Source organism: Cibotium barometz, chromosome 42 (assembly GCF_041138505.1).
Source record: "Cibotium barometz isolate CiBa-2024 chromosome 42, ASM4113850v1, whole genome shotgun sequence".
Classification (NCBI taxonomy): Eukaryota; Viridiplantae; Streptophyta; class Polypodiopsida; order Cyatheales; family Cibotiaceae; genus Cibotium; species Cibotium barometz.
Genome location: NC_141087.1, coordinates 33,197,507 through 33,224,116, shown reverse-complemented (window position 1 = coordinate 33,224,116; position 26,610 = coordinate 33,197,507). Strand labels below are relative to the sequence as shown.

At 46.5% G+C, this 26,610-nt stretch overlaps 1 protein-coding gene across 1 annotated transcript in view; it reads right to left on the bottom strand.

The window, feature by feature from the left end:
* The window catches only part of LOC147614401 (uncharacterized), a 108,426-nt gene that overhangs the window by 67,289 nt on the left and 14,527 nt on the right, over positions 1-26,610 (bottom strand). Inside the window, exon 2 of the mRNA XM_086780954.1 lies at positions 17,526-17,598. Within this exon, the coding sequence (XP_086637080.1) occupies positions 17,526-17,598 (73 nt within the window). The remainder of the gene's footprint in view (positions 1-17,525; positions 17,599-26,610) is intronic.

The window sequence follows — 26,610 nt, the reverse complement described above, 5'->3', positions numbered from 1 at the left end:
TATTTGGCAAACCCAGTGCTATAATGTGTTGTGCAGCACAAGCCTATCAAAGAAAGGGGTGTAAAGCCCGCTTCTCTTACTGCTGAAGAGTGGGAAGATATGGATGAGCTGGCAAGATCTACTATCATGTTGTCTGTGTCAGACTCTTTACTTTTCAGCATTCGTGAAGAGAAGACAGCTTGGGGAATGTGGCAGAGATTGCAGGACTTGTATGCCCAGCAAAGTGCCTCAAGCAAAGTGTATTGGTTGAAGAAACTCATAGGTCTTCAAATGAAGGAAGGGGCGTCTATGGCAGCCCATCTAAATGAGTTTAATGGTATTGTCAACCAGGTCATTAATCAAAAGTTGGCAATGGACGATGAGTTCAAAGCCACCTTTCTCTTATGCACTTTGCCAGAGAGTTGGGACACATTCAGGACAGCCACTAGCAATTCGAATGCTATGCTGTCATATGCAGATATTGAGGGTGCTCTTCTTCAAGAGGAGATGAACAGGAAAAACAACTCTGTTGGAAAGTCCAATGCAATGAATGCACGTGGGAGATCCCAGCAAAGGGGTAAAAGCCAAGAACGGGGAAGGAGCAAGTCCCGCTCCAAAAAGGACTTGCAATGCCATTATTGTGGCAAGAAGGGACACATCAAAAAGCAATGCTACAAATGGAAAAATGATCAAAAGGAAAAGGGAAAAGGCAAAGACAAAGACAAAGATGAAGCCAAAGATGTAAAGCCAAAGGGCAAAAGTGGAGTCAAGATTGAAGAAATCAATGTGTCACATGCAGGTGACAGTGAGGATGAGGTCCTATTCACGTCTTCACTTGATGCCCATTCACTTCTTACAGGAGATGGTTATGGTATGCACTCATGGATCATTGATTCAAGTGCCTCCTTTCATGTCACAGGTTGCAGAGACTTGTTTGTCAGGTATACTATTGGCAATGAAGGAGTAGTTTATTTGGGTGATAACCATGCATGCAAGATTCTTGGCAGAGGTGATGTGAGGCTTGTGTTTTCAGATGGCTCACAGCTTATGCTCCATGATGTCAGGCATGTGCCTGAGATCAAGAAGAACCTGCTTTCTACTGGACAGCTTGATGATGCTGATTATGTTACCACATTTGGTCGTGGAAAGTGGAAGATTAGTAAGGGCTCACTGGTTGTTGCCAGAGGCTCTAAGGTGGACACTCTTTACTTCATGCATGCAGGTGTTTGTCACCATGCTAATGTAAATGCAGCCGAGTTGCCGGAAATCTCTCTGTGGCATAGCCGGTTGGGACACATGAGTGTCAAAGGAATGGAGCAATTGTCTCGTTTTGGTTACTTGCCTTCTCTAAAGTTTTCAAGTTTTCAGTTTTGTGAGCATTGTATATATGGCAGGCAACTCCAATGCCCCCACAAGAAAGCTCTTGGACAGAAAGATGCTCCGTTAGAGCTTGTGCATACAGATGTATGTGAGATGCCTCAGCTTTCTTTGGGAGGGGCAAAATATTTTGTGTCTTTTATTGATGATGCCACACGCAAGGTGTGGGTTTATCCTCTTCATTTGAAGAGTGATACATTCTCAGTGTTTGAGAAGTTTGTTGCTCTTGTTGAGAATCAAATTGGCAAAACACTGAAGGCTTTGCGTTCCGACAATGGTGGAGAGTATATGTCCAAACAGTTTCAGGACTTTTGTGATGCTAAAGGCATCAAGAGGGAGCTCTCTACTCCTTATGATCCTCCACAAAACGGGACAGCAGAGAGGATGAAAAGGACCATTCAGGAGAAGGTCCGTTCTATGTTGTCACATGCTGCGTTACCTCATGGTTTTTGGGCTGAAGCTGTTATGACAGCCGTTCATCTTATAAACAGGTCACCTAACACGAGGCTTGGTGGGAAAGTACCAGAGGAAGTATGGACAGGGAAGCCTCCGTCATACAAGCACTTGCATACGTGCACATACGCAGGGAAATGCGCACCAAACTTGATCCTGAGTCTCACAAATGCATATTCCTAGGATATGGTGACAAAGGTGAAATGGGGTACCACGAAGCGACTGCTGTGAATCGCCTGCGAACTCCGCTTCTCCCCCCCCCCCGCTGCTTCTCGCCATCGCGCCCCCCTCTCCCCCCCGCCAGTCCGCCTGCATTGCGCCATCTCTCCCCCGCCTTCTGCCTCACGTCCTCCCCCGCCTTCACTCCCCCGCCTCCCTCCTCGCTTTCGCCTTCTTTCCCCCCGCCTTCTCTTCCTTCGCCACCTTCCACGCTGCCGCCCCCACCATTCCCCCCGCCGCTTGCTTCCTTCCCCCGTCATCTTTTCCTCCGCTTCTCTAACCCCCTTCGCCTCCTTCTTCCCCGCCTCTCTTCTCTCCCCCGCCTCCTCTCCCCCCTCCGCCTTCTCTCTCCTCCCTTCCTTCTCCCCCTCCTCTCGCCCCTCCGCCGTCTCTCTCCTCCCTTCCGCCTCTCTTCTCTCCCCCCCCCCCCCCCCCCCCCCCGCCCCGCTCCCGCTATCCTGTAGCCCTCCGCCTCTTTTTTCCTCGCAGGGCTGTGTCCCTCCCGTTGGTGACCCCGGTTTCTGGCCTTTTCCCTTTGGAGGACTCCATGGAAGCCGCTCCGACTAACCCTGCCGATTCCGGTCTCCGTCTGGAGTTCACAGCTGAAGATCTTCAGTTGTTTGTTTCCACAGTTTCCGCTCTTGAGGCCTCCTCCTTGGTCTGCAAGATAGTGGGTAGCCGTCCGATGCGGAGAGAGCTTCGCGACCTTCTGCAAGGCAGCCTTGTTGGCGTGCCCGCCAAGATCGTCAGCGTAGATTTTTTGGGACGTGGCTACTACCAGGTGGATTTCGAGTCCCCACAGGCAGCTCAGATGGTGCTGGCTCGGAGCCCCATTGCCCTCCGCTCATCCCGGGCGTTCCTGGCGCGATGGACTCATGGTTTCGACCCCGCTTCTGACCCGCTAGCAGGCGCGACAGGTTTCCCCGTCACTATCTGCTTTCCTGGACTCCGTAGGGAGTACTTGCCCCTCTTGTCATCCATTGGCAAGGCGTTCGGGCAGGTGGTGGAGACGCCTCAGACAGCGGCTTCAGTGATTGCTCGGGCAGCAGGACTCCCGGCCATTCGGGTTGTGGTTCCGTCACCGGAGTCCCTCCCGAAGACGATCCTTCTCCCTTGTCTTTCTGGAGGTCATATGATACAGCGCGTGGAGTATTCGGGCCTCCCCGGCCAGTGTTACACATGTCGGGAGATGGGCCATCTCGCACGCGCCTGTCCCCGGAAGGGGACTCATCCTTCACGCTATGCCACCTCTGGACCCCCTGCAGGAGTCCCGAGGGGTGGCCATCCACTTCGGAGACCGGACATCCCTGGCTCGCCACAGCAAGCGCCATCATCTGACGAGCAGGCCCCGGCGGAGGATGCCGCGCAGTCCCAGGAGGCTGGCGGATGGCAGGAGGTTCGCCGGCGGAAACGCCCGGCCCGCAGGGACCGTCGCAGACGCCAGCAGGCAGCACAGGCTGGCGGACAGGCGACTCCGGGTGGCGTACAGGCACCTACCCGCACTTATGCTACTGTCAGGGTTAGGCGGCCAGCAGGTCCCACCCCGATGGACGAGGATTCAGACTCAGTGCCCGTTGAGGCCGCTGGTGGAGCCTCCCACGTGGAGACCCCGCTCCCGCCTCCCCCCGCGGGGGGCCCCGCCCCCTCCTTGGAGCAGATTCCTGAGGATCCCGGGCCGCACTCTTCGCCCCCCGGCTCCCCTTCCGCCCACCCGGAGAGCACTCCTTCCACCCTCCCCTCTCCCCCCCCAGCCCCCCCCTCCCTCCTCCCCCGGCGGCCCCCCCTGACACCTATCCTCTGGCAGATCCTCTCCTCGCTCTCCCCCCTCCTCGCCGCGAGCCCCCATCCCTCCCTCGGCCTCTCCAGGATACTTCACCAGACCACCCACTGCCCCGGGGCAGCGCAGCTGGGTAGGCCAGAGCTCAGTCCAGCGGCTGTTCCACCGCCACTCCGGGCCGGTGGAGATGGCGATCCTTGCTTCGCCCGCCACAGAGTTCTCTCCAGCCTCCCCTGGGGGGCCCCCGCGAGTGATGGGGCTACCAGTGGATTACGGTTTTTTCAGGTGCCTCCAGCTGGATGCTGGCCCTTTCGAGACACTGGTCGCGCCCTTGCGAGTTTGCGTGGTGTGCCATCCCTCTCGTTCTCCCTCTGTGGTGAGCAGCATGGTGGCTTTCTCCTTTCCTCTCAGTGTTGCCCCAGACACAGCTTGGGATTGCAACTCTGTAGAGGAAGTTTTGCGTGATCAGATACTGGAGTTTTCCCACCACTTCAGTGACTTGGGGCTCACGGACCTATTGCAGACCCGATTACACTCAGCCCGCATGAGCTTGTTTGGTATAGGAGACTGGCGGGCGGATCCGGTCCACACCTCAGTTGAGGCGGTGCTTCTGATTCTCCTCCATGCCGCCCCGAGGGTGCAGCCTACATTTAGATACATATATGCAGAGGATTGGTCTCACGCCTATGCCCTGGACAGGGCGAAGGCGGAGTGGGGCTGGACACAGAGACAGGTCACCCTCTTTTTGGAGAGACTCCGCACCCGGACAGACAGTGATTATTCTCCCTCCAAGCCGGCGCCCAAGACTCACAGAGTGGAGGGCAGATCATCCGGGCCGGCTGAGAGGGGTGAGCCAGTGGAGGCTGCTTCACTTGCCATAGCTCATCCATGAGGATCCTCTCATGGAACATCCAGGGTCTCGGTGGACATCGCTGCTACATTGGTCGGGGCAGACTTCGTCAGGAGATCCAGAGGGCTCTCGTTGGAGGACCCATAGATATCCTTTTCATCCAGGAGCACCACCTTTCTGCCGGGCGTACCCGCACCTGCGGGAAGATCTTGCCAGGCAGGAGTCACACTTTTTGGTCACCGGCGGGATAGTCCATTGTTGCATTGTGATAGTCAGAGTGCCATCCAGTTGGCAAAGAACCCTGTCTTTCATGCAAAGACGAAGCATGTGGATGTGAAGTATCACTTCATCAGAGAGGTGATAGAGAACAAGCAAATTCAGCTTATTAAGATTCATACGGATGACAACCCGGCTTATCTGTTGACAAAGAGTTTGCCTCCAGAGCGGTTTGCTCATTGCAGACACTTGATGGGCATTGGATGAGGCCAGTTTCAGCCTTGATATGGCCTTGTATATTATCATGTACATGCTGATTTTTCTTTTCCTTCATTTAAGGGCACTTTGCATTAAGTGGGAGGTTGTTGGGGTAAAGGCATTATGCCCACCCTTATAGTGTGTACAAGCCCATAAGTTATAGTACATAGTACACTTAGTACTTTTAATGTACTAAGTGCACTATGTGTACTAGTGCAATATACATGTGTGATAGGGGAGTCACACACTCATATCATGAGTTGACTTATCCCCACAACTCTCTCTCTCCCTTCTTCTCTCTGTGTATGTCTCCCACATGAAAACCTAACCCTAATTCTCTCTCCCATTCAAAGGTGGCCTGGGAACATCGACAGTCCTCAATCAACCTTCACTGGTAAACGGCTTGCTATCCGAATGTAGCGCCTCGCCCCACAGATCTGGTCCTAGTTTACTTTTCGAGCGGTGGGATCCACGGTTGAGAATTTTCCGCCCACCTCCATCGTCGATCTCATTTTTCAATGCTTGCCCTAGTTTACTTTTTTGGGTGCTTTTGATCCCACGGTTGAGATCTTGTGCCCCACCTCCACCCTCGATACGCTTGCCCTAGCTTACTTTTTTGGGGACTTTTGATCCGACGGTTGAGATCTTTGCGCCCACCTTCACCGTCGATCCCACTTGAACTGCCTCTTAAAGGGACCGTGTGATTTAGAGACGGGGAGGATGCATCACTACCCCGCCGCCCCATTCACAACCTAGATGATGTCTATGCGAACTTGCTAACCAACCTCCACAACTACAGGAGCATAATAATGGTGGCTGCTTTGAGCATATCGAGCTGGTGGCTTCGAGACCTGCCAATGTTATCGATGCTTTCAGCAACTTGCTCCTCAGCTACATATCCCAATGCCTAAGTATCGGCAAGAACGCATTGCCATTGTCATGGGGCTCCTCTGCTAAAGCTATATATCGACTGCCATGAAATATGATATAATAACCAACTTGTCCCGCTAGATTTCCTTGGACTATCTGCAACCACCGTTCCTCTAAATATTTAAGTCCTACCCGTTCTTGCTAGGGGTGGCCCATGAGGACATGGTCCCCTTTAGGAGGGGGGAGTGTTTTCTAACCGCCCTAATGGAGCTGCCATTGTGGCATGGATTTAGGCGGCCTTCAACGCCGTATGAATACATAGGATTTTGTTGTGAGTTAAATCTTGCATGTCTATGTCTGCATGCCACTAAGCTTGTAATTTTGAAAGCCCGTCCTTGTGCTACTGCAGGTACTCACAAACCTGTGACTGTTAGTAGGACTAGTTAGGTTCAATCCAATAGCCCAAACAAAAGAAGGATCGTGGAACCTTTTGGGGCCTTTGTGCCATCTTGGTCCATGTAAAAGGTTGCTTATGCAAAAACCCCACTACTTAATGTAATTTTTACCCTCATTGGAGGAAGTTAGAATGCAAAGATAAGCAGTGTCTTCTTCTCTCTGCGCATGTGTAAGCTCGTTCTCTGTGTGTGTGTGTATGGTGTGAGTGTGCCATTGCCTGGTATAGGGCTGCTGCTCCTACCACATCTATGGGAGCTATAGGTACGCGTTGGTAGCAAGAGGAGGCGATTAGCAGGGCGTGCGGCTCTACTACAGCAGCAAGAGGCTGGAGAAGGTAGCCCATTCCCCCATCCAAGCAAGCCGATCAAGCTTGCAGTGAGTCCCTACGTGCCTCCTGCACCGACTAGCTACAGCAAGTGTGACAACCTTGCTTTCTTGCGAGTAGCAGTAGAGTGTCAAGTGACAGACGGCTGCCCCAAGCTCTTCCTTCATGTCAGCAAGCTGAAATAGTAGCTTGTGGGGTTCAATCGGCACAGGAGAAGATCCCTAGGACCATAGCTGAGTCGCTTTCCCATAGTGGCTATAGCATAGGCCCCCAACAAATTAAGAGGGCCTCACCAAGGGCTTGTTCTTACGTGGCCTTTAACACACAATGTTTGATTCCAAAAATAATTAATTGAGCCCTGGTTCATTCACAGCTCCCTTCCATGGTTGTTTTCCCATTAAATTTAAGGACAAAGGACAAATTCAAAAGGCCCCGATTTTCTTGTTGCAAGGCCCTTTTATCCAACGTCTTAAGGGATTGATTCTAGATAGCAAAATAGAAATTATCCACGGTCTTAAGGGATTGATTCTGGATAGCAAAATGGAAATTGAATCTGGAGCATTTTCACATCCAAGTTTGAGAAGAAGATTCTCACCATGCACCATGTGTTTACAAGCAGCGGAACTTATTCCAAGGGCAATTACTTGGGAACTTAGCATTCATATCAAAGGATTTGAATACTTATTTTGCAACACTACTAGAGGTTTAGGGCATACCGACGCTAGAATACCGACGCAAATGTCGAGCGTTGGTATGTACGTCCTAAAATTAGAGGCAACGAGTATGGGCGGGTAATTTTCAAAAGAGAGTATACCGACGCTTATATCGTAGCAGATACCGACGCTTATACCGTAGCAGATACCGATGTATATTTCGACGCAGATATCGACGCCCGTAACTTTTTTACAGCCGAGAACCTCTCATTCTCTGTTTTGCAAGGCTTGGAATGTCAAGACAAGGTATGCGTGTCTTTCCACTCATGTTCCTCAGGCGTTCACCTTGTTCCATTCGACCCACTCTTGATGTGTGTGTGTGTGTGTGTGTGTGTGTGTGTGTGTGTGGAGAGAATTAGTGAAGTGTGTGTGTAGATCTCCCTCTCTCTCCTTGGGCGTTTTGCCTCTCCCCATCTCCTCATCTTCTTATGTGTGTGTGTGTGTGTGTGTGTGTGTGGAGAGAATTAGGATAAATGTGTGATGTGTGTGTATATCTCCTTCCCCTCTCTCCATTCTTCTTCTTACCTTCTTAATTATGTTTGGAGAGAGGATTAGTGTGTGTTATGAGAGATGTAGAGAGTGAGAGAGCTTGTGTATGTGCATCTAGTACTAATGTATGCAATGTGTGTGTAGGTTTGTTCCTCCCACGTGTGTCCTAGCTTGCAGATCTGCTTCGAACACGCACTATCCAATCCACATTTAAGAGGTAAGCACATTACCAATTATGTTATTTTATTACTTCTCTTTTTGTTATGTTTTAATTTGTTCTCAATTTGTAATTATTAATTGAAATTATGAGTATGCAAGCTTATTGTTTTATACACATATATGCTAATATTAGCATATATGTGAGTGCATAAGAAATTAATGTATGTGCTTATTTGTCTTTACACACACACACACACTTTGCGAGAGAGAGAGAGAGAGAGAGAGAGAGAGAGAGAGAGAGAGAGAGAGATTTTCTTTTTGGCGCATACCCAAGGCGTTTCGGTCTCTTTTTTGACTTGAAATCTAATGTCTTAGACATACATGTCAACGCTATGTCTATATGTATATACTCTAATGTATATGCCTAAAGCACATATCCATAAGCTAATGTATATGCCTAAACATCGCTAATGTATACTTGATCTCCCTCAACGGCTGGGAAAAAGAAGCCCGTTTGACGCTTTAAATGTTATTTTTAAAATCTCCCTCACGGCTGGGGAAAAGAAGCCATGTTTTATGGTTTACATAATGCTTAATGATTTATGTAATGCGTAATGATTTGCATTTAATGAGCTACATATACATGTTATCCTGCTAGATGGAGCCTCTCAATCTTGAAGAGAGAATAGCGTGTCCATGCATGCGATGTAAGAACCAAATATTTCGAAAACGAAGGATTTGCAACCAGCATATTCATGACGCTGGCATATTTCCAATGGAGCGCTTAATATAGGTGTCACTGAACTCTCCAAGTAACTGATTTATGGAGATTACACCTCATGTTGGAATGATAAATTTTCAACTTGTATTTGACTAAATCTTAATAGTAACGATCAGATATTGCCATACTTGCAGGCTTTTGAAAGACCAGATATATTGCCATACGGCAACGAGATGCCTCCATCTCGTGCAGATGCCAAGAAGTTATTGAAATCCATAGGCATGGATTACAATAATATTCATGCTTGTCACAATGATTGTATTCTCTTCCGCCATGAATACGAGCATTTGCAAGAATGTCCCACTATAAGATCGTTTAAGTTTCAAAAGGAATCGCACTACAAGAAATCTCCCATATCCAAAAGGTCTGCAAGCTCTTCCGGACTTTCCTACAGGTAGATGGCTAGAAGCTACAATTTTAGAAGCCAAACGTGCTGGTTTAACTATAACAGAGGAGGAGGAGGAGCTTACAAAAGGATGCGATTGGCATGTAAGTGTTTAAGTTCTACATGTCTCTCTTTTTTTTCTCTACATGTCTCAGTTATTATTTGTCCATCAACAATCTTTATGTGCTATTTGCAGTATCACAAATATGGGGCGTTTTGGTCACATGGACGTGATTTTTGAGTAGCACGAATAGACCAAAGAAGAGCAACCTTTGATTGTGGTGTCACAGCACAATTTGTTCAAGAAAGTCGAGCAAGTGCAAGTGATGATAACACAATTAGTGGAATGCTCGATTACTTTGGAACCATTCAAGACATATTAAAGGTCGGCTTTAGAAGTTTTGAGTTGTTTATCTTTGATGTGAAGTGGTTCAAGGTAATCACAAATGGGCCACATGCAACTGTACGTAGCGACAAGAGTGGCCTCATCCAAGTGGCCTCATCCAAGTGGACTCCACAAAGGTATGGACCGATCACCGAGGTACTTTTGTGCGCCCAGAGCATTGTGAGCAGGTTGTCTTTAAAGCGGATCCAAAAGATCCACACTGGCTATTTGTGGTTCAAGTGGCTTCTCGTAGTAAGCAAATTTGTGAAGAATTAGAGCTACAACAGGGTGATGTGGATTCACAGGGTGGTGGGGAGCAACAAGAACACGCCGATATAAACAATGAAGAGGAGAGCAACTAGAGCAAGATCCAAATGAAGAGGTGCAAACCAATGAAGTTGGGAAATCTATAGAGGAAGAAGAGGTGCAAACCAATGAAGCTGGAACACCTGTTCAGGAAGAAGACATAGATGATGAGGACAGCCTTCATCAAGGGACTTTTAATGATGAGGATGCCGAAATGTACATAGAAATAGATCTCTTTGGGGTTACTGATCTTAATGAGGATGATAGAATAGATAATGATTTTTAAAATGATGTATCTTAATGATTATGCAAATAGTTCTAACATATTTGTAATGGTTTTATGACATTGAAGGCGCAAAGTGATATAGTTTACCATTGTTGTTTAGGAAAGTTAATGTTTGTCATATGGTCCTTTCATTGTTTACCATTGTTAATGTTTACCGTCATAATCACTAGTGCTTGCACTACTTGACGTTTATTTAGTAGAAGGTGGGGAGAGACGATCTCAATTCTCTGTCCCAACACATAGACTGCAGGTGCAAAGTGATATGGTTTACCATTGTTGTTTATCATTGTTAATGTTTGTCATATGGTTCTTTCATTGTTTACCATGTAATTTTCATTTCGCACAAGTTTGTCATATGGTTTTTTTGTCCAACAGGCTCTGGGTGATGACTCATCGCCGCTCAACTACAGTTCTAATTTATCATTTAACCCTACACCTCAGGGCACGAGTCCCGACCAGTTATATGGTTTTTTCTCGTCCATGACTCCAGAGCAGAGAGCCATGGCTTAGACTTATTGGGGTTCTGGAGCAGGGACATCTGCCTCACCATCTGGTATCACGACGGCAGTTCCCACACCTGTAAGTACGACAGCAGTTCCCACACCTCATACCACACAGCCTTCAACTTCTCTTACAGCTCGATCTACCACTTCTTCACATAGACGTCGCTCACGTAGTAGGTCTTCAGGGGGAGGTTGTTATGGTGGTAGTGCCACAGATGCTACGACACCACCACGTGAGCGTCCTTCGCTCTCATCTGTTGATAGCACACCCATGGGTTCACCTTTCACTGCTTGGGGTGCACATGACCATGACAACAACAAGATATACACAATTAGGAATGGGACACCTATAATGAATAGTGCAGGGAAGGCAATAAAGACACGAATTCGACAATTGTACACTATACAGTTTCACAACTCTGTTATGACTTTATGGCATCAGTAAGATAAGGAGAAGAAAAATTACATAAATACAAAGATAAAGCAAGAGTTTCAGCCACCGGACCCTAGGAATCTCGTCTCTAATGAGTGGATACAATATACAGCTCGCATTTTGATGGGGCATCGTAGGTCAGAGACGAGGGATGCATTTACAGAGGGGAAAGAGAAACCTGTTTGGCTAGATGATAGGGAGTGGGAAGGCATAGCTCAGGAGCTCACAGAGACACTAGAGAGGTTTCAACAACAAAGAGAGGCGGCAAGGACGAGACTCCAAACAATAGGGGCTTCTCATCTTGGGAGTGGTGGTTACGAAACCATGCACCGTGAATTCGTAAGTATTTGTAGCAATTTTGTTTATCTAAATGTATGTATGTGGGCTAAATGTTGATTTCTAAAAGTTATAATTGTTAATCGTTTATGTAGGAGTTGGTCATGAATCGCCTACCAAGTAGGCGAGAAAAGAAGTACACTCACAAATATGGCCTTGTGGCCTTATTTCAGATGCTTGAAGCAGAAGGAGAGACCATCAAACTGTGGGGAGGCATTACCATAATGTAAGTCCTCTAAACTATTAGTATATGATCAAAATATTCATGAGTAATGTTTCTTTATCTGAAAAATACAAAAACGAGCACGGTTGTCTTTTGTGCTCTATTTTGGACAGAATGGTGCTGTCTGTTTACTGCTGTTGAATGTAAACAGACAGCACCATTCTGTCCAAAATAGAGCACAAAAGACAACCGTGCTCGTTTTTGTATTTTTCAGATAAAGAAACATTACTCATGAATATTTTGATCATATACTAATAGTTTAGAGGACTTACATTGTGGTAATGCCTCCCCACAGTTGATGGTCTCTCCTTTTGCTTCAAGCATCTCAACAATAAGGCCACAAGGCCATATTTGTGAGCGTACTTCTCTTCTCGCCTACTTGGTAGGCGATTCATGACCAACTCCTACATAAACGATTAACAATTACAACTTTTAGAAATCAACATTTAGCCCACATACATACATTTAGATAAACAAAATTGTTACAAATACTTACGAATTCATGGCGCATGGTTTCGTAACCACCACTCCCAAGATGAGAAGCCCCTACTGTTTGGAGTCTCGTCCTTGCCGCCTCTCTTTGTTGTTGAAACCTCTCTGGTGTCTCTGTGAGCTCTTGAGCTATGCCTTCCCACTCCCTATCATCTAGCCAAACAGGTTTCTCTTTCCCCTCTCTAAATGCATCCCTCGCCTCTGACCTACGATGCCCCATCAAAATGCGAGCTGTATATTGTATCCACTAATTAGAGACGAGATTCCTAGCGTCCGATGGCTGAAACTCTTGCTTTATCTTTGTATTTATGTAATTTTTCTTCTCCTTATCTTGCTGATCCCATAAAGTCATAACAGAGTTGTGAAACTGTATAGTATACAATTGTCGAATTCGTGTCTTCATTGCCTTCCTTGCACTATTCATTATAGGTGTCCCATCCCTAATTGTGTATATCTTGTTATTGTCATGGTCATGTGCACCCCAAGCAGTGGAAGGTGAACCCATGGGTGTGCTATCAACAGATGAGAGCGAAGGACGCTCACGTGGTGGTGTCATAGCATCTGTGGCACTACCACCATAACAACCTCCCCCTGAAGACCTACTACGTGAGCGACGTCTATGTAAAGAAATGGTAGATCGAGCTGTAAGAGAAGTGGAAGGCTGTGTGGTATGAGGTGTGGGAACTGCTGTCGTACTTACAGGTGTGGGAACTGCCGTCGTGATACTAGATGGTGAGGCAGATGTCCCTGCTCCAAACCCCAATAAGTCTGAGCCATGGCTCTCTGCTCTGGAGTCATGGACGAGAAAAAACCATATAACTGGTCGGGACTCGTACCCTGAGGTGTAGGGTTAAATGAGAAATTAGAACTGTAGTTGAGCAGCGATGAGTCATCACCCAGAGCCTGTTGGACAAAAAAACCATATGACAAACTTGTGCGAAATGAAAATTACATGGTAAACAATGAAAGAACCATATGACAAACATTAACAATGATAAACAACAATGGTAAACCATATCACTTTGCACCTGCAGTCTATGTGTTGGGATAGAGAATTGAGATCGTCCCTCCCCACCTTCTACTAAATAAACGTCAAGTAGTGCAAGCACTAGTGATTATGACGGTAAACATTAACAATGGTAAACAATGAAAGGACCATATGACAAACATTAACTTTCCTAAACAACAATGGTAAACCATATCACTTTGCACCTTCAATGTCATAAAATCATTACAAATATGTCAGAACTATTTGCATAATCATTAAGATACATCATTTTAAAAATCATTATCTATTCTATCATCCTCATTAAGATCAGTAACCCCAAAGAGATCTATTTCTATGTACATTTCAGTATCCTCATCATTAAAAGTCGCTTGATGAAGGCTGTCCTCATCATCTATGTCTTCTTCCTGAACAGCTTTTTCCAGCTTCATTCGTTTGCACCTCTTCTTCCTCAATAGATTTCCCAGCTTCATTGGTTTGCACCTCTTCATTTGGATCTTGCTCTAGTTGCTCCTCTTCATTTGCTTGCTCCTCTTCATTGTTGATATCGGCTTGTTCTTGTTGCTCCCCACCACCCTGTGAATCCACATCACCCTGTTGTAGCTCTAATTCTTCACAAATTTGCTTACTACGGGGGGCTACTTGAACCACAAATAGCCAGTGTGGATCTTTTGGATCCGCTTTAAAGACAACCTGCTCACAATGCTCTGGGTGCACAAAAGTATCTCGGTGATCGGTCCATAGCTTTGTGGAGTCCACTTGGATGAGGCCACTCTTGTCTCTACGTACAGTTGCATGTGGCCCATTTGTGATTACCTTGAACCACTTCACATCAAAGATAAACAACTCAAAACTTCTAAAGCCGACCTTTAATATGTCTTGAATGGTTCTAAAGTAATCAAGCATTCCACTAATTGTGTTATCATCACTTGCACTTGCTCGACTTTCTTGAACAAATTGTGCTGTGACACCACAATCAAAGGTTGCTCTTCTTTGGTCTACTCGTTCTACTCGAAAATGACGTCCATGTAACCAAAACACCCCATATTTGTGATACTACAAATAGCACATAAAGATTGTTGATGGACAAATAATAACTGAGACATGTAGAGAAAAAAAAGAGAGACATGTAGAACTTAAACACTTACATGCCAATCGCATCCTTCTGTAAGCTCCTCCTCCTCTGTTATAGTTAAACCAGCACGTTTGGCTTCTAAAATTGTAGCTTCTAGCCATCTACCTGTAGGAAAGTCCAGAAGAGCTTGCAGACCTTCTGGATATGGGAGATTTCTTGTAGTACGATTCCTTCTGAAACTTAAACGATCTTGTAGTGGGACATTCTTGCAAATGCTCGTATTCATGGCGGAAGAGAATACAATCATTGCGACAAGCATGAATATTATTGTAATCCATGTCTATGGATTTCAATAACTTCTTGGCATCTCCACGAGATGGAGACATCTCGTTGCCATATGGCAATATCTGGTCTTTCAAAAGCCAGCAAGTATGGCAATATCTGATCGTTACTATTAAGATTTAGTCAAATACAAGTTGAAAATTTATCATTCCAACATTAGGTTTAATCTCCATAAATCACTTACTTGAAGAGTTCAGTGACACTTGTATTAGACGATCCAAAAATTGACTATAAATTTAGCATCGTAAGAGATGCACGCAATACAGATATCTTGGCACCATTGTATAGTGGAAGGCGTGCAAGTTTACGCATGACCTCTTTCTGGTTCATAATTTGACCGTTGAGAATGTCGTGGTTGATGATCTTCATGTTGATGCTCCTCGAAGACACTTTCTTGTTGCTCGAGAAAGGCATCCAACATTTCCTCCATTGGACCTTCTTCCATTCCCTCGGGTGCTGTTAATTGAGCTCCATCTGTCACTCCCTCCTTCGATATTCTCATCCTTTGTTGGGGACGAGAATTCATAGGCGCAATGTTATCAAGATGTGGTTGCACACTTGCTTGGTTGTACGATTGAAACCGTAAATTTTGTAAGCACTCCATTGGAAATATGCCAGCGTCATGAATATGTTGGTTGCAAATCCTTCGTTTTCGAAATATTTGATACTTACATCGCATGCATGGACACGCTATTCTATCTTCAAGATTAAGAGGCTCCATTTAGCAGGATAACATGTATATGTAGCTCATTAAATGCAAATCATTACGCATTACACAAATCATTAAGCATTATGTAAACCATAAAACATGGCTTCTTTTCCCCAGGCGTGAGGGAGATTTTAAAAATAACATTTAAAGCGTCAAACGGGCTTCTTTCCCCCCGCCGTTGAGGGAGATCGAGTATACATTAGCGATGTTTAGGCATATACATTAGCTTATGGATATCTGCTTTAGGCATATACATTAGAGTATATACATATAGACATAGCGTTGACATGCATGTCTTAGACATTAGATTTCAAGTCGAAAAAGAGACCGAAACGCCTTGGGTATGCGCCAAAAAGAAAATCTCTCTGAAAGGATGGCTCTTTGATACATTAGTGACACCAGCCTTGATGTATGCAGCAGCGGTTTGGGCACCAGGGCTTGCAGCCTCCACATGGGTACAACTGGAGAGACCACAGATCTTGATGCTCTCGAGGATGATACGCAGCAAACCATCCATCCCGCACGACATTGTTCGAGCTGAGTTTGCTGCACCACCTATGGCAGTGGAGGCATTGTTCCAGACGATCTCCTTTATATACAGGATGAGGGAGATGCCCACGGAGAGATTATCCCGCCGAGCTTTTGAGGCATCCAGACAGCTAGCCGAGGCTGGACACACTGGATCTTGGTATGCACAGATGCTACAGTGGTTCTCACATCATGGGATAGACATTGAGCGGTTGCCACCTTTTCAGTATGATCAGTCTGCTCCACGGGGTTACCTCTCTCTCAATGAGAGGAACAGAGTGATGAGACAGGACATATGACAGCACTACATACAGGAGACATGGACAGCACCAGAGAGCCCACTACCACCGAAGATGCTGTATTATAGAGACCACTTTATGAGCATCTCAGGGGATGGGTTTATACATCGACCGCGGTACATGGATGTATACATGCCACACAGCTCTCGCGCTGCTTACGAGTCTCATCACATCAGCTAGAGATAGAGGCTGGGAGAGCGGCACGGGTTCCCAGAGCTGAGCGGATATGCAGATTGTGCCGCGAGGAGGTGGAGACTGAGGATCACTTTGTATGTAGATGTACAGCCCACCAGGGGGTCAGAGATAGATATACAGGATTGTTTGAGGAGCACTCTTCACTACATCAGTTGATGGAGGCCTCGGACCAGCGACAGCTTGGCAGACTACTACTAGAGCTTCATAGTTCTCGAGAGAGACTCCTCCAGACACCCGCTCCCACTAGGGGTGGGAGACAGTCCCAGGTCACAGATTTCTTCCAGAGAGCTATGCCAGTGCCAGCTGATGTACCACGTGGAGTGACCGCACAGAGAGCAGAGGAATTGAGAGCCAGGAGGAGACCTAGACAGACTAGACATAGAGCACCCCGACTCCGTCACCGAGAGATAGCAGCTATTCGAATGAGACACCAGATGGAGACACAGGAGAGGCTAGCTCGCTTTCATTCAGACTCAGGGTACATGCTCACGCCATTCACAGCCTCAGCATCGGCGATGTATGATATCTTATATCCCTCTTATGGCACTGGATGGAGTTAGACATAGATCTGCATAGCATGCTTGTACTACCCCTTCAGCATATAGAGATGCATCTTGCCTTAGCACTCCATCCACATCCCCACCCCCCCTTATATTGTTTGTATATGGACTCCACCGATCCATGATGATTCACAGTTGTATCCAAACACATGCACACTTTTTCTTTTCTTTCTTTTCTTCCGATGACCGGAAGAACACAGTTGTATTATTTTTTGTCTCATAGGCCGACTTTGGCCTCTTGTAGACGTTAATATATCTTTCTTTCTTTCTTTCTCTCTCTCTCTCTCTCTCTCTCTCTCTCTCTCTCTCTCTCTCTCTCTCTCTCTCTCTCTCTTGCAAAGTGTGTGTGTGTGTAAAGACAAATAAGCACATACATTAATTTCTTATGCACTCACATATATGCTAATATTAGCATATATGTGCATAATAAAACAACAAGCTTGCATACTCATAATTTCAATTAATAATTACAAATTGAGAACAAATTAAAAGATAACAAAAAGAGAAGTAATAAAACAACGTAATTGGTAATGTGCTTACCTCTCAAATGTGGATTGGATAGTGCGTGTTCGAAGCAGATCTGCAAGCTAGGACACACGTGGGAGGAACAAACCTACACACACATTGCATACATTAGTAATAGATGCACATACACAAGCTCTCTCACTCTCTACATCTCTCACAAAAACCCCATGACTGCTGAAATGCACAGTCGGCCAGCAGAGCAGGGGAGGTCGGCCAACATCAAGGAGGTCCACGACGTGTGCAGAGCAGTCGGCCATCTCTAGTGTGTCCACAGATGCAGTCGGCCAAATGTCCTCTTGCCACTACAAGACTTCCTCCCATGCCACAGAAAAATAGGGAAAAATGGAGAAAAAATACGGAGAGGGGGAAAAAACGAGAAAACACCTAATAGGGTGGGCACACCCACAACACAGGCCCTGGTGTATATGTATAGATAGCAGATGACTTCTAACATCCCCTCTCAGCTCCTGGCTGTGAAACCAACCACAGGGAGCTGGGGTGCCGCTTGAGCAAATCCTGAGATAGTGACTTCGTGAAGAGGTCCACCGTACTGTCCTCCGTCGAACAAAATTCTAGCAAGATGTCATCAGCAAAAACGATCTGTTCACGAACAAAGTGCCTCTGGATAACCATGGGTTCCTCCAGTGGAAGCCCAATCCTGCAATAATGCAACCTCTGTATCCTCACCACCTCACAAGCAGCATCACAAGCAGCCTCGTGTCCGGATCTCCTCCCCAAACTGAGTCTCCTCCATAAAACTGCTCCTGGGCCTGAAGTAGATCTCCTCGTGTCCGGATCTCCTCCCCAAACTGAGTCGCTCCAACCGTGGAGTCGGACTCCATCAATCAATCCCCCTCCTGTGTACAAGAGTCCATGGTCCTTCTCATGCCGCAGAAACCACAGGAAACGCAATCTTGCCTCCCAAAGAGTCATCTGCAACCATGAGCTCAACTGCCTCATCAGGAAGCTCCCGTCTAATCTGGTGTCCATCAACCAGATCAATGAACCATTCTGCTTCTGAGTCAAAGAGGCATCACACTGCTCACAAGGATCAACACCTGTTACGGTGCAAAGCCTAGTCCTAGAAACCTGCTGAAGACCACGCAAGGCCTTCTGAAACCTGTCAACCACCCCCTCTGAATCCGGAACCACAAAGCCTAGAGAATGCACCTCCTTCTGCAAGTAATCAACACCACCTGCCTGGTTTTTTGAAAGGTCCCCGTGGAAAGAACATCCTCATCTATAAGAGGTTCTTTGTTCCGAATACTACGAGACATGAGGGCATAAGTTACCTGTTCAGTTTCCTCTGACTGACGAACACAAGAACCACCAACATCAATACTGGAAAGTTCCTGTCAACTGCTGCCATCTACTGGCAATCTATCCACCATCTGGTCCTGGAAAGCCTGCACCTGCGCCGTATCCACACTTAAGTGGCCATTACCAGACTTGAGGACCTGGGAGAGAGGTGCTGAAAGCTTGTAAACTCCATTCTCCACTCCGCCTTCCCAAACTACCTAGCCTGTTGCTTTGTCCCGGACAGCAACAAATTGCTCATCAAACTCCACCCGTACGCCAGTCTTGCAAACCTAATGCACTGACAACAAATGAAAACCAAGTGACGGAACATACAACACCTGGGAGGAATGCTTCCCCCCTCTGCCATCGGGAACTATCGCCATCCTGCCCTCACTGTGAACTGGGATAGTGGATGTATCCCCAGTAAGAATGTGACTAGAATACATGCAGAGATCTTGTAAATCTGAACGGGAAGGAGTCATGTGCCTGGAAGCACCACTGTCTAGAATCCACTCCCGAGTATCCGTTGCAGAGAATCCTCCAACCTCCTCCCTGCTTGAGAAAAATGAAACATCGATGTCCATCACCTCCAGGTGCACAAAAGCCAGAGTCTTCATGATTGCTGCTGAGGAATCTTCACCCTTCTCGGTCTTCCGTTTGAGACACTGCCGCCAATAGTGGCCTTTCTCGTCACAATCATTACAGGCCCTCTCTGCCTTTAGTTTCTCGCGGTCAGTAACGGACTTCTTCTTAGAAGACTTCTCCGATGAAGCCTTCCCTTTGCCCGTGTTACGGCCTTTCGACCGTTGGCCAGTTAAGGCCTCCGAACCTCCACCCTGAGGAGGGTTCCTGAATCGTTCCTCCTGGTCCAAGACCATGGACACAAGCTCCTCCCACGTGATGGTGCTGAGCCTGCCACTAGTAATCAAAGACGAGTAAAATGCTAAGTATTGAGAGGGCAAGTGTGACAGCAACGTTATGGCCATGTCCTCTGTCGATATCTCCTTCCCAGCCTAAAGAACTTCTTGCTGAAGAGCCTGCAGCTTGTTAATATGCTCCCGCATCGTCGATGACTTTGCAGGGCTCATAACCCGCATCTGTACTTCCAAGGAAATCCTCTTCATGGGCGATACCATGTTGTAAAGAGAGGCCAAATGCTGCCATATACCTCTGGCCAGCGTCATATGCTTTACATGATTGATTTGAGAAAGATAAACGAACGGACCCTGGCGTTGACACGATCCCACATCTGTGCTTGTGCCTCCCGGTCCCTTCGGATCGACGGTAACTCCCCTTCCTCTACTTCCGGCCGTGGAACCCCAACAACGACGAAATCAGCGAGGTCGTAAGACTCCAGAACAGATTCCATCATAACCTTCCATATGCCGTAGTTGTTCCCGTCCAACTGACGGTCCACCGGGAACGTGGGGAGTGTCGGGATCTTCACATGCCTCTCGGCCATCTGTAACAGATCTGCCATTGCGGGGATGTACTCTGAAAAAAGGGTGGGTGGGTGGGAACGAAGAAAAACTAACACTTGCAAGTGGCTGTCCAGCAAATCAGCCCGCCGTCCTCTTGCTTCTCCTCTTCCCAAATAGTCCCGAACAGTCCACCAATCAGCAACACAACAGTCCCCCTCTTGCTCACACAAATCCCAAGAACTATCTAGAGCCTAGGCTCTGATTCCATGTTAGAATACGCAGCGGACATGATGACCAGATTTGGGAACACGAGCAAAACGCAATGCAAAAAATCCAAGCACGAGAGAGAGAGAGAGAGAGAGAGAGAGAGAGAGAGAGAGAGAGAGAGAGAGAGAGGCGTGTAACTCTACTCTACATACACAAAAGAATCCTGGAATGATACAATTGTGACAAGGGGGCTAGGGGCCATTTTATATGGCCCCCCAATAGCAGTCGGCCTGCTGTAGGGCAGCCAATAGGACACAAAAATCCCAGGACTGCTGAAATGCACAGTTGGCCAGCAGCAGCAGGGGGGGTCGGCCAGCATCAAGTAGGTCCACGACCTGTGCAGAGCAGTCGGCCACCTCCAGTGTCTTCACAGATGCAGTCGGCAAAGTTCTAGGTCCTCTTGCCACTACAAGACTCATAGTCGATGCCTGGCTGTTGAGCATAACCCTTAGCCACAAGTCTGGCTTTGTGTTTGTCCACCGACCCATCGGATGCATACTTGGTCTTAAAGACCCACTTGACACCAATGACTGACCATTTCGACGGCCTTGGTACCAACTCCCAAGTGTTGTTCTTCTCAATGGCATCCAGTTCCACCTGCATGGCTTTCCTTCAAGTATCCTGTGCAAGGGCTTCCTTGACGGAAGTGGGCTCTTTGTCCCGCATGATACGAGACATCAAAGCATAGTTTACCTTTAAAAGCTCCATTGAATGACTTTTATCACGGACTCTGTGCGATCTTCGAGGTCTGTTCTCTGTGATCCATTCGGTGGGAAGCTCTGTGACATCGGACTCTCGAAGGGTGTCCACTAACCACCCCACTCCTTGAACCGAGCAAAAGCTTGGTCCTTCTGAGAAAAGAAATAAACCCATGTGAATTTGGAACAATCATCAACAAGCAGCATGAAGTACAAGGAACCTCCCAAGGATGCTGTCTGCATAGGTCCACACAAGTCAGTGTGTACCAACTCCAATGGTTTCGAAGCCCGCTTGGAAGCCTGCTTCGGAAAGGATTCCCTATGCTGCTTACCACATATGCAAGAACTGCAGCGTCCTTTCCTGTTGCCATCTGGCAAGCCAACCACCATCTGGTCCCGTGTCAAATCCCTGCAGGATCACCTCGTAGAATGCTCCTGGTACAAGACTCGAAACGTGCAAACAAACCAAGCAAACGAGAAGGGGGTGCAGGCTTGACTCACCTCCCAACCTTGACAGGCGTGGGCAAGCCCACAAGTCTTGGCTGTCCCCACCGAGCCACGAGCTGAGCTAACTAGACGGACGTACCGACCAATCTCTACCTCGTGACGTCCCATACTGCCACGATGCTACCCTCGCGGGCCTCGAGACTGCTGCTGCCGGCCTTGGCTGCATAAAGCAGGTGCACGTCTGCACTAGATCCAGGCTCCTGACCATAGAGCTCTCACAACGACACGCGAGACTCTATGAACTAATGACTAACCTTGGCCATCCTTTTATAGGCTCTTGGCCGGTCATCGGGCGTCCACACTTGGACGCCCGCCCGTCCATACTTGGGTGCCTGCCCGTTAGTCTATCCCTAGCCGAGCTCGCCAATCAACCTGTCTAGCTCCAAGCTTCCCCAAGCCTCGAAGCTAGTCTTGTGTGCGTGTAGCACACGGTAGATATACACTGTGCACATGACATACTCCCCTTCCTCTAAGAGCTCACTCCTGAGTTCACTAAAAAGCCAGGATAATCCCTCTGAAGAGTAGTCAATGTCTCCCATGTAGCGTCCTCCTCAACACGATCCTTCCACTTGATCTTGTATTCCGTGATAAGTGTATTACGCAATCTTCTTTCACGAAATCCAAGAATCTTTTCAGGTTCGTGTGGAACAAATGTCATATCCTCGACATCTATAATTTCTTGAGGAGTAACCAACTGGTCTGTTCCACCCAATACTTCCTTAAGTCTACTGACACGAAATACAGGATGAACTTTCGCATGAGAAGGCAAATCCAGTTCATACGCGACTGAACCAATCCGTCGTGTAATACGAAATGGTCCACAGTATCTAGGGGATAATTTCGGAGATCGACCTGTCTACAAAGTCTCGGAATCTTTCGGAACTCACAAATACACCATCGTTCCTTCAGAGAACTCTCTGGGTGAACAATGTCTATTAGAATAAAATTTGTCTTTGTCTTGAGCACTTCTAATAGATTCTTTCGCAACTTGTAACATTTCTTGCATATCTTGCAAAAAATTACGTGTTGCATCATGCTGAAGTCCTGAAAATCCCACTGTAACGGGCCAGGCCAAAACCTTCTAAACTCGGTCATATGCTCAACCCGTCTCTTGTGATCTTGTGTCCCAAGTAAATGATTTCTGTCATAAAAAACTCACATTTACTTAATTTAGCATACAGTCAATTCTGTCTTAAAATAGTTAAGACAATCGTGAGGTGTCTAACGTGATCCTCAAGAGTACGACTATATATTAAAATATCATCCAAGAACACAACCACGAATTTTTCCAAATGTTGATGAAAAAGATCGTTCATCATTTACTGAAAAGTGGTTGTAGCATTGGTTAACCCAAAAGGTAATACGAGAAACTCATAATGGCCATACCTAGTCTGAAAGACGGTTCGTTCGATGTGCTTTTCATGAATACGTATCTGGTGATAGCCAGTACGTAAATCTTTGTGAAGTACTTCGCTCCGGCTAAACGGTCAATCACGTCATCTGATCTAGGAAGAGGATAACGGTTCTTCATTGTCAGGTTGTTCAATCTCTTGTAATCTATACACATTCTCCAGGTGTTGTCCTTCTTTCTCTTGAGTAACACAGGTGCACCCCAAGGTGATTTACTTGGACGGATTTGGCCCATCCTCAAATAATCTTCGAGTTGTTTGCCAACTCATCTTCCTCAGCTTGGCTCATCCTATAAGGTGGAATACTAACAGGTTGAGTACCAAGGACCAGGTCAATACGATGATCTACTGTGCTTTCAGGTGGTAAGCCTGATGGCAGTTTCTTAGGAAATACATCTTGAAACAAATCAAGTATCTTCTTTAATTCGTTGCTTTCAAACACACTTAATTCATTAACATCCATAGTAGGTATGAGAAATGAAGAAAGTGGAATCAAGACACAATGGAAAGCATTATACAAAGAAGAATCCATTATATTTCCAAAATAAACGTTATTTACAAGAGGTTCTTGAGAGAGATGTATACAATTACCTAAGATACAATACTGGGTGTTCCTATGTTCAAAAGAAAAGTATGACTAGACTAATCTATCTGGACCTGAATAGTCTTAAACCACTCAATCTCTAATAACAAGTCTACATGCTCTAGATGCATAATATAGCACTCCAGAGTATCTTCGTAGTCCTGAATCCGGATTGGTAGCTTCTCCACCTTTCGACCCGCAGGTAGGCGTACCTCACAAGTATGATCGCTAGGTGTTGTGTCAAGACCCAATTTCTGCACAAGTTTGTAATTAACAAAGTTATGTGAGCTGCCAAGGTCCAAAAGAATGTGTATTGTATGGCCATTCACCTCTCCATAAACTCGGAGAAGATCATGCACGCCAAAAACTTTAGAGTTGAACATACAATTAGAACATGAACTAGAGCGAGAAAGTATAATGACTGAAGTACCTGTTAAAGACGACTGGTTGGCTGCCTTTGGCTTGGGTCCTGCGTTGGTCTTTGGACCCTTCTTCTTTGGGCACTCGTTACACATATGTCTTTTTTCTTCGTAGATAAAGCAACGTCCCTCCTTCTTGAGCTTCAAAGCCTTGAGGAGACAGTTTTTCTTTGATGATGTCGAAGTAGAATTCTTCAAAGATTGGTCCGAAGACTTTCCTTCAGTCGTGGCAGCCACCATTAGTGCGGAGAACTTCCTTTTGTGCTTGTTCTTCTGCTCGATCATGGGTTTAGATTTGGAAGAGACCATTGTATCGTCATAAATACGAGCAGAATGAATGGCCTCGTCCAAAGTTTTGTATTTGTTGTTTTTAACCTACAAACGGTGCGAGTCGGGTAAACCGGCTACGAAGAAACCCAAAAGAGTAGTAGAATCCATCTTCGTAGCTTTCATCTGCAAGTCTCGAAATTTCTGGAGGTAGACCTCATAAGTGAGGTTCTGTGAGGTCATGGTCAAATTGGCAAACTGAGCAACTATATCGTAGTCATCCTCCTCCTTGAGAAATTCTTTCTTGAAGACTTCTTCAAACTGTGTCCAAGTCGTTGGTTTAGGGTTGAGTTCTTTCCACCAAAGCAAAACTTTGCCTGAGAGGAAACCTGCTGCTAAGTGGATCTTTTTACCATCGTCATATATATGAAACTGAAAATGGACTTGCCACTTATGTAGCCAAGTGTCCACACTATCTCTTTGGTACGCTGCTTTTGCTCGCCCCCAAACTGCTCCGGAGTAATATTAGGGCCTAAAGCAGATGCCGAAGTATCCATACCCGAAAGAGTAGATAGGGTAGTGGTCAACAAAGAGATGGAGTTCTATAAAGCCTGCATCTGAGTGGCGACTTGTGCTTGACGTTCCGCAAAAGAAGCTTCGAGAGCAACTTTAAACTCTTGGAAATCTGATTTTGAAACAAAATCGTCGAAAAGATCGCCTTCAGTGGCTTCCGTAGCCTGCAGGTTCCACGTCCGATTCTGGGGTCGACATCTTGAAGAGGGCAAGGCGAGAGAAAAGTTTTATCTTGCACAAGGAAGAGTGCTAGAGAGCTTGAGAGCTTGAGAGATGTGTGGCAAGAAGCCGGCTTAAGGGCAATTTATAGGCTTCCCCAAAAGCTGACTTAGCTTTTGCTTTTGTGTGTTTTTTTAATTTTTATATATATATATATATATATATATATATATATATATATATATATATATATATATATATATATATATATATTTCGCTTTTCTTTTTAAAAAAAATACTTATAAAGCAAAGCATGGGTTTTTTAAAACCCTTCCACTAAGGTTCAGCAAAAAAACAAAAGCAAGGTAGCGTAGTTTTTTTTTCTTTTAAAAAAAATGAAATCTAAAAAAAATCTGCGCCTGCTTTTCGCGTTTTCTGCTGCGCTCGCTTGTCTGCCACCCGTACACTTGCATGACAGCGCTTGTACGCCTGCGCATGAGACTGGGCCGCCTACACTGCACTCGGCTGGCGCCTGCGCTTGGCTGCGCAAAGCAGCCCGCCTGCCTGCCTACGAGTACTGGCCCATCCGCCTGCCTGCCTGTGTATACCAGCCGCCAGCGATTGCAATTGTCCACCTGCCTTGGCTGCACATACAAGCTTCTTGGCATATACGAGCTGCGCTACCACCACCCAGGCGTCACTTCTCTCTCTCTTTCTCTCTCACAAACAACAGCCGGCTGGCTTTTTCTTCTTCCCCTCTCTCTTAAACTGTTTATACAATTAAAAACATATCCAGTCTTCTTCTTTGCAAAGCAAACAACCCATACTAGACCACAATCTTCATCATGGGTTCCTACGATGCAAAAGCAACATGCTGAACTTGAAAAAACAGCAGTATACACAGAAAAAACAGCAATCTTCATGAACTCATACCTTTTCTTAGACCTCATCTTCTCTACCTATCGACTTGCTCGTTCTCGAGGCTTGATCTGATACCACTGTCAAATCCCCACAGGATCGCCTCGTAGAACACTCCTGGTACAAGACTCGAAACCAAGCAAACGTGAAGGGAGTGCAGGCCTGACTCACCTCCCAACCTTGACAATCGTGGGCAAGTGCACAAGTCTTGAATGTCCCCATCGAGCCACGAGCTGAGCTAACTAGATGGATGTACTGACCAATCTCTACCTCGTGACGTCCCATACCACCACGATGCTACCCTCGCGGGCCTTGAGACTGCTACTGGCCTTGGCTGCATAAAGCAGGTGCACGTCTGCACTAGATCCAGGCTCTTGACCATAGAGCTCTCACAAAGACACGCGAGACTCTATGAACTAATGACTAATCTTGGCCACCCTTTTATAGGCTCTTGGCCGGTCATCGGGCGTCCCACACTTGGACGCCCGCCCGTCCATACTTGGGTGCCCGCCCGTTTTTTTTTCGTACACACCCGGGGCCCACTCAAGTGGGTGGAGCCGGTTTCCCCTTCCAACAATTA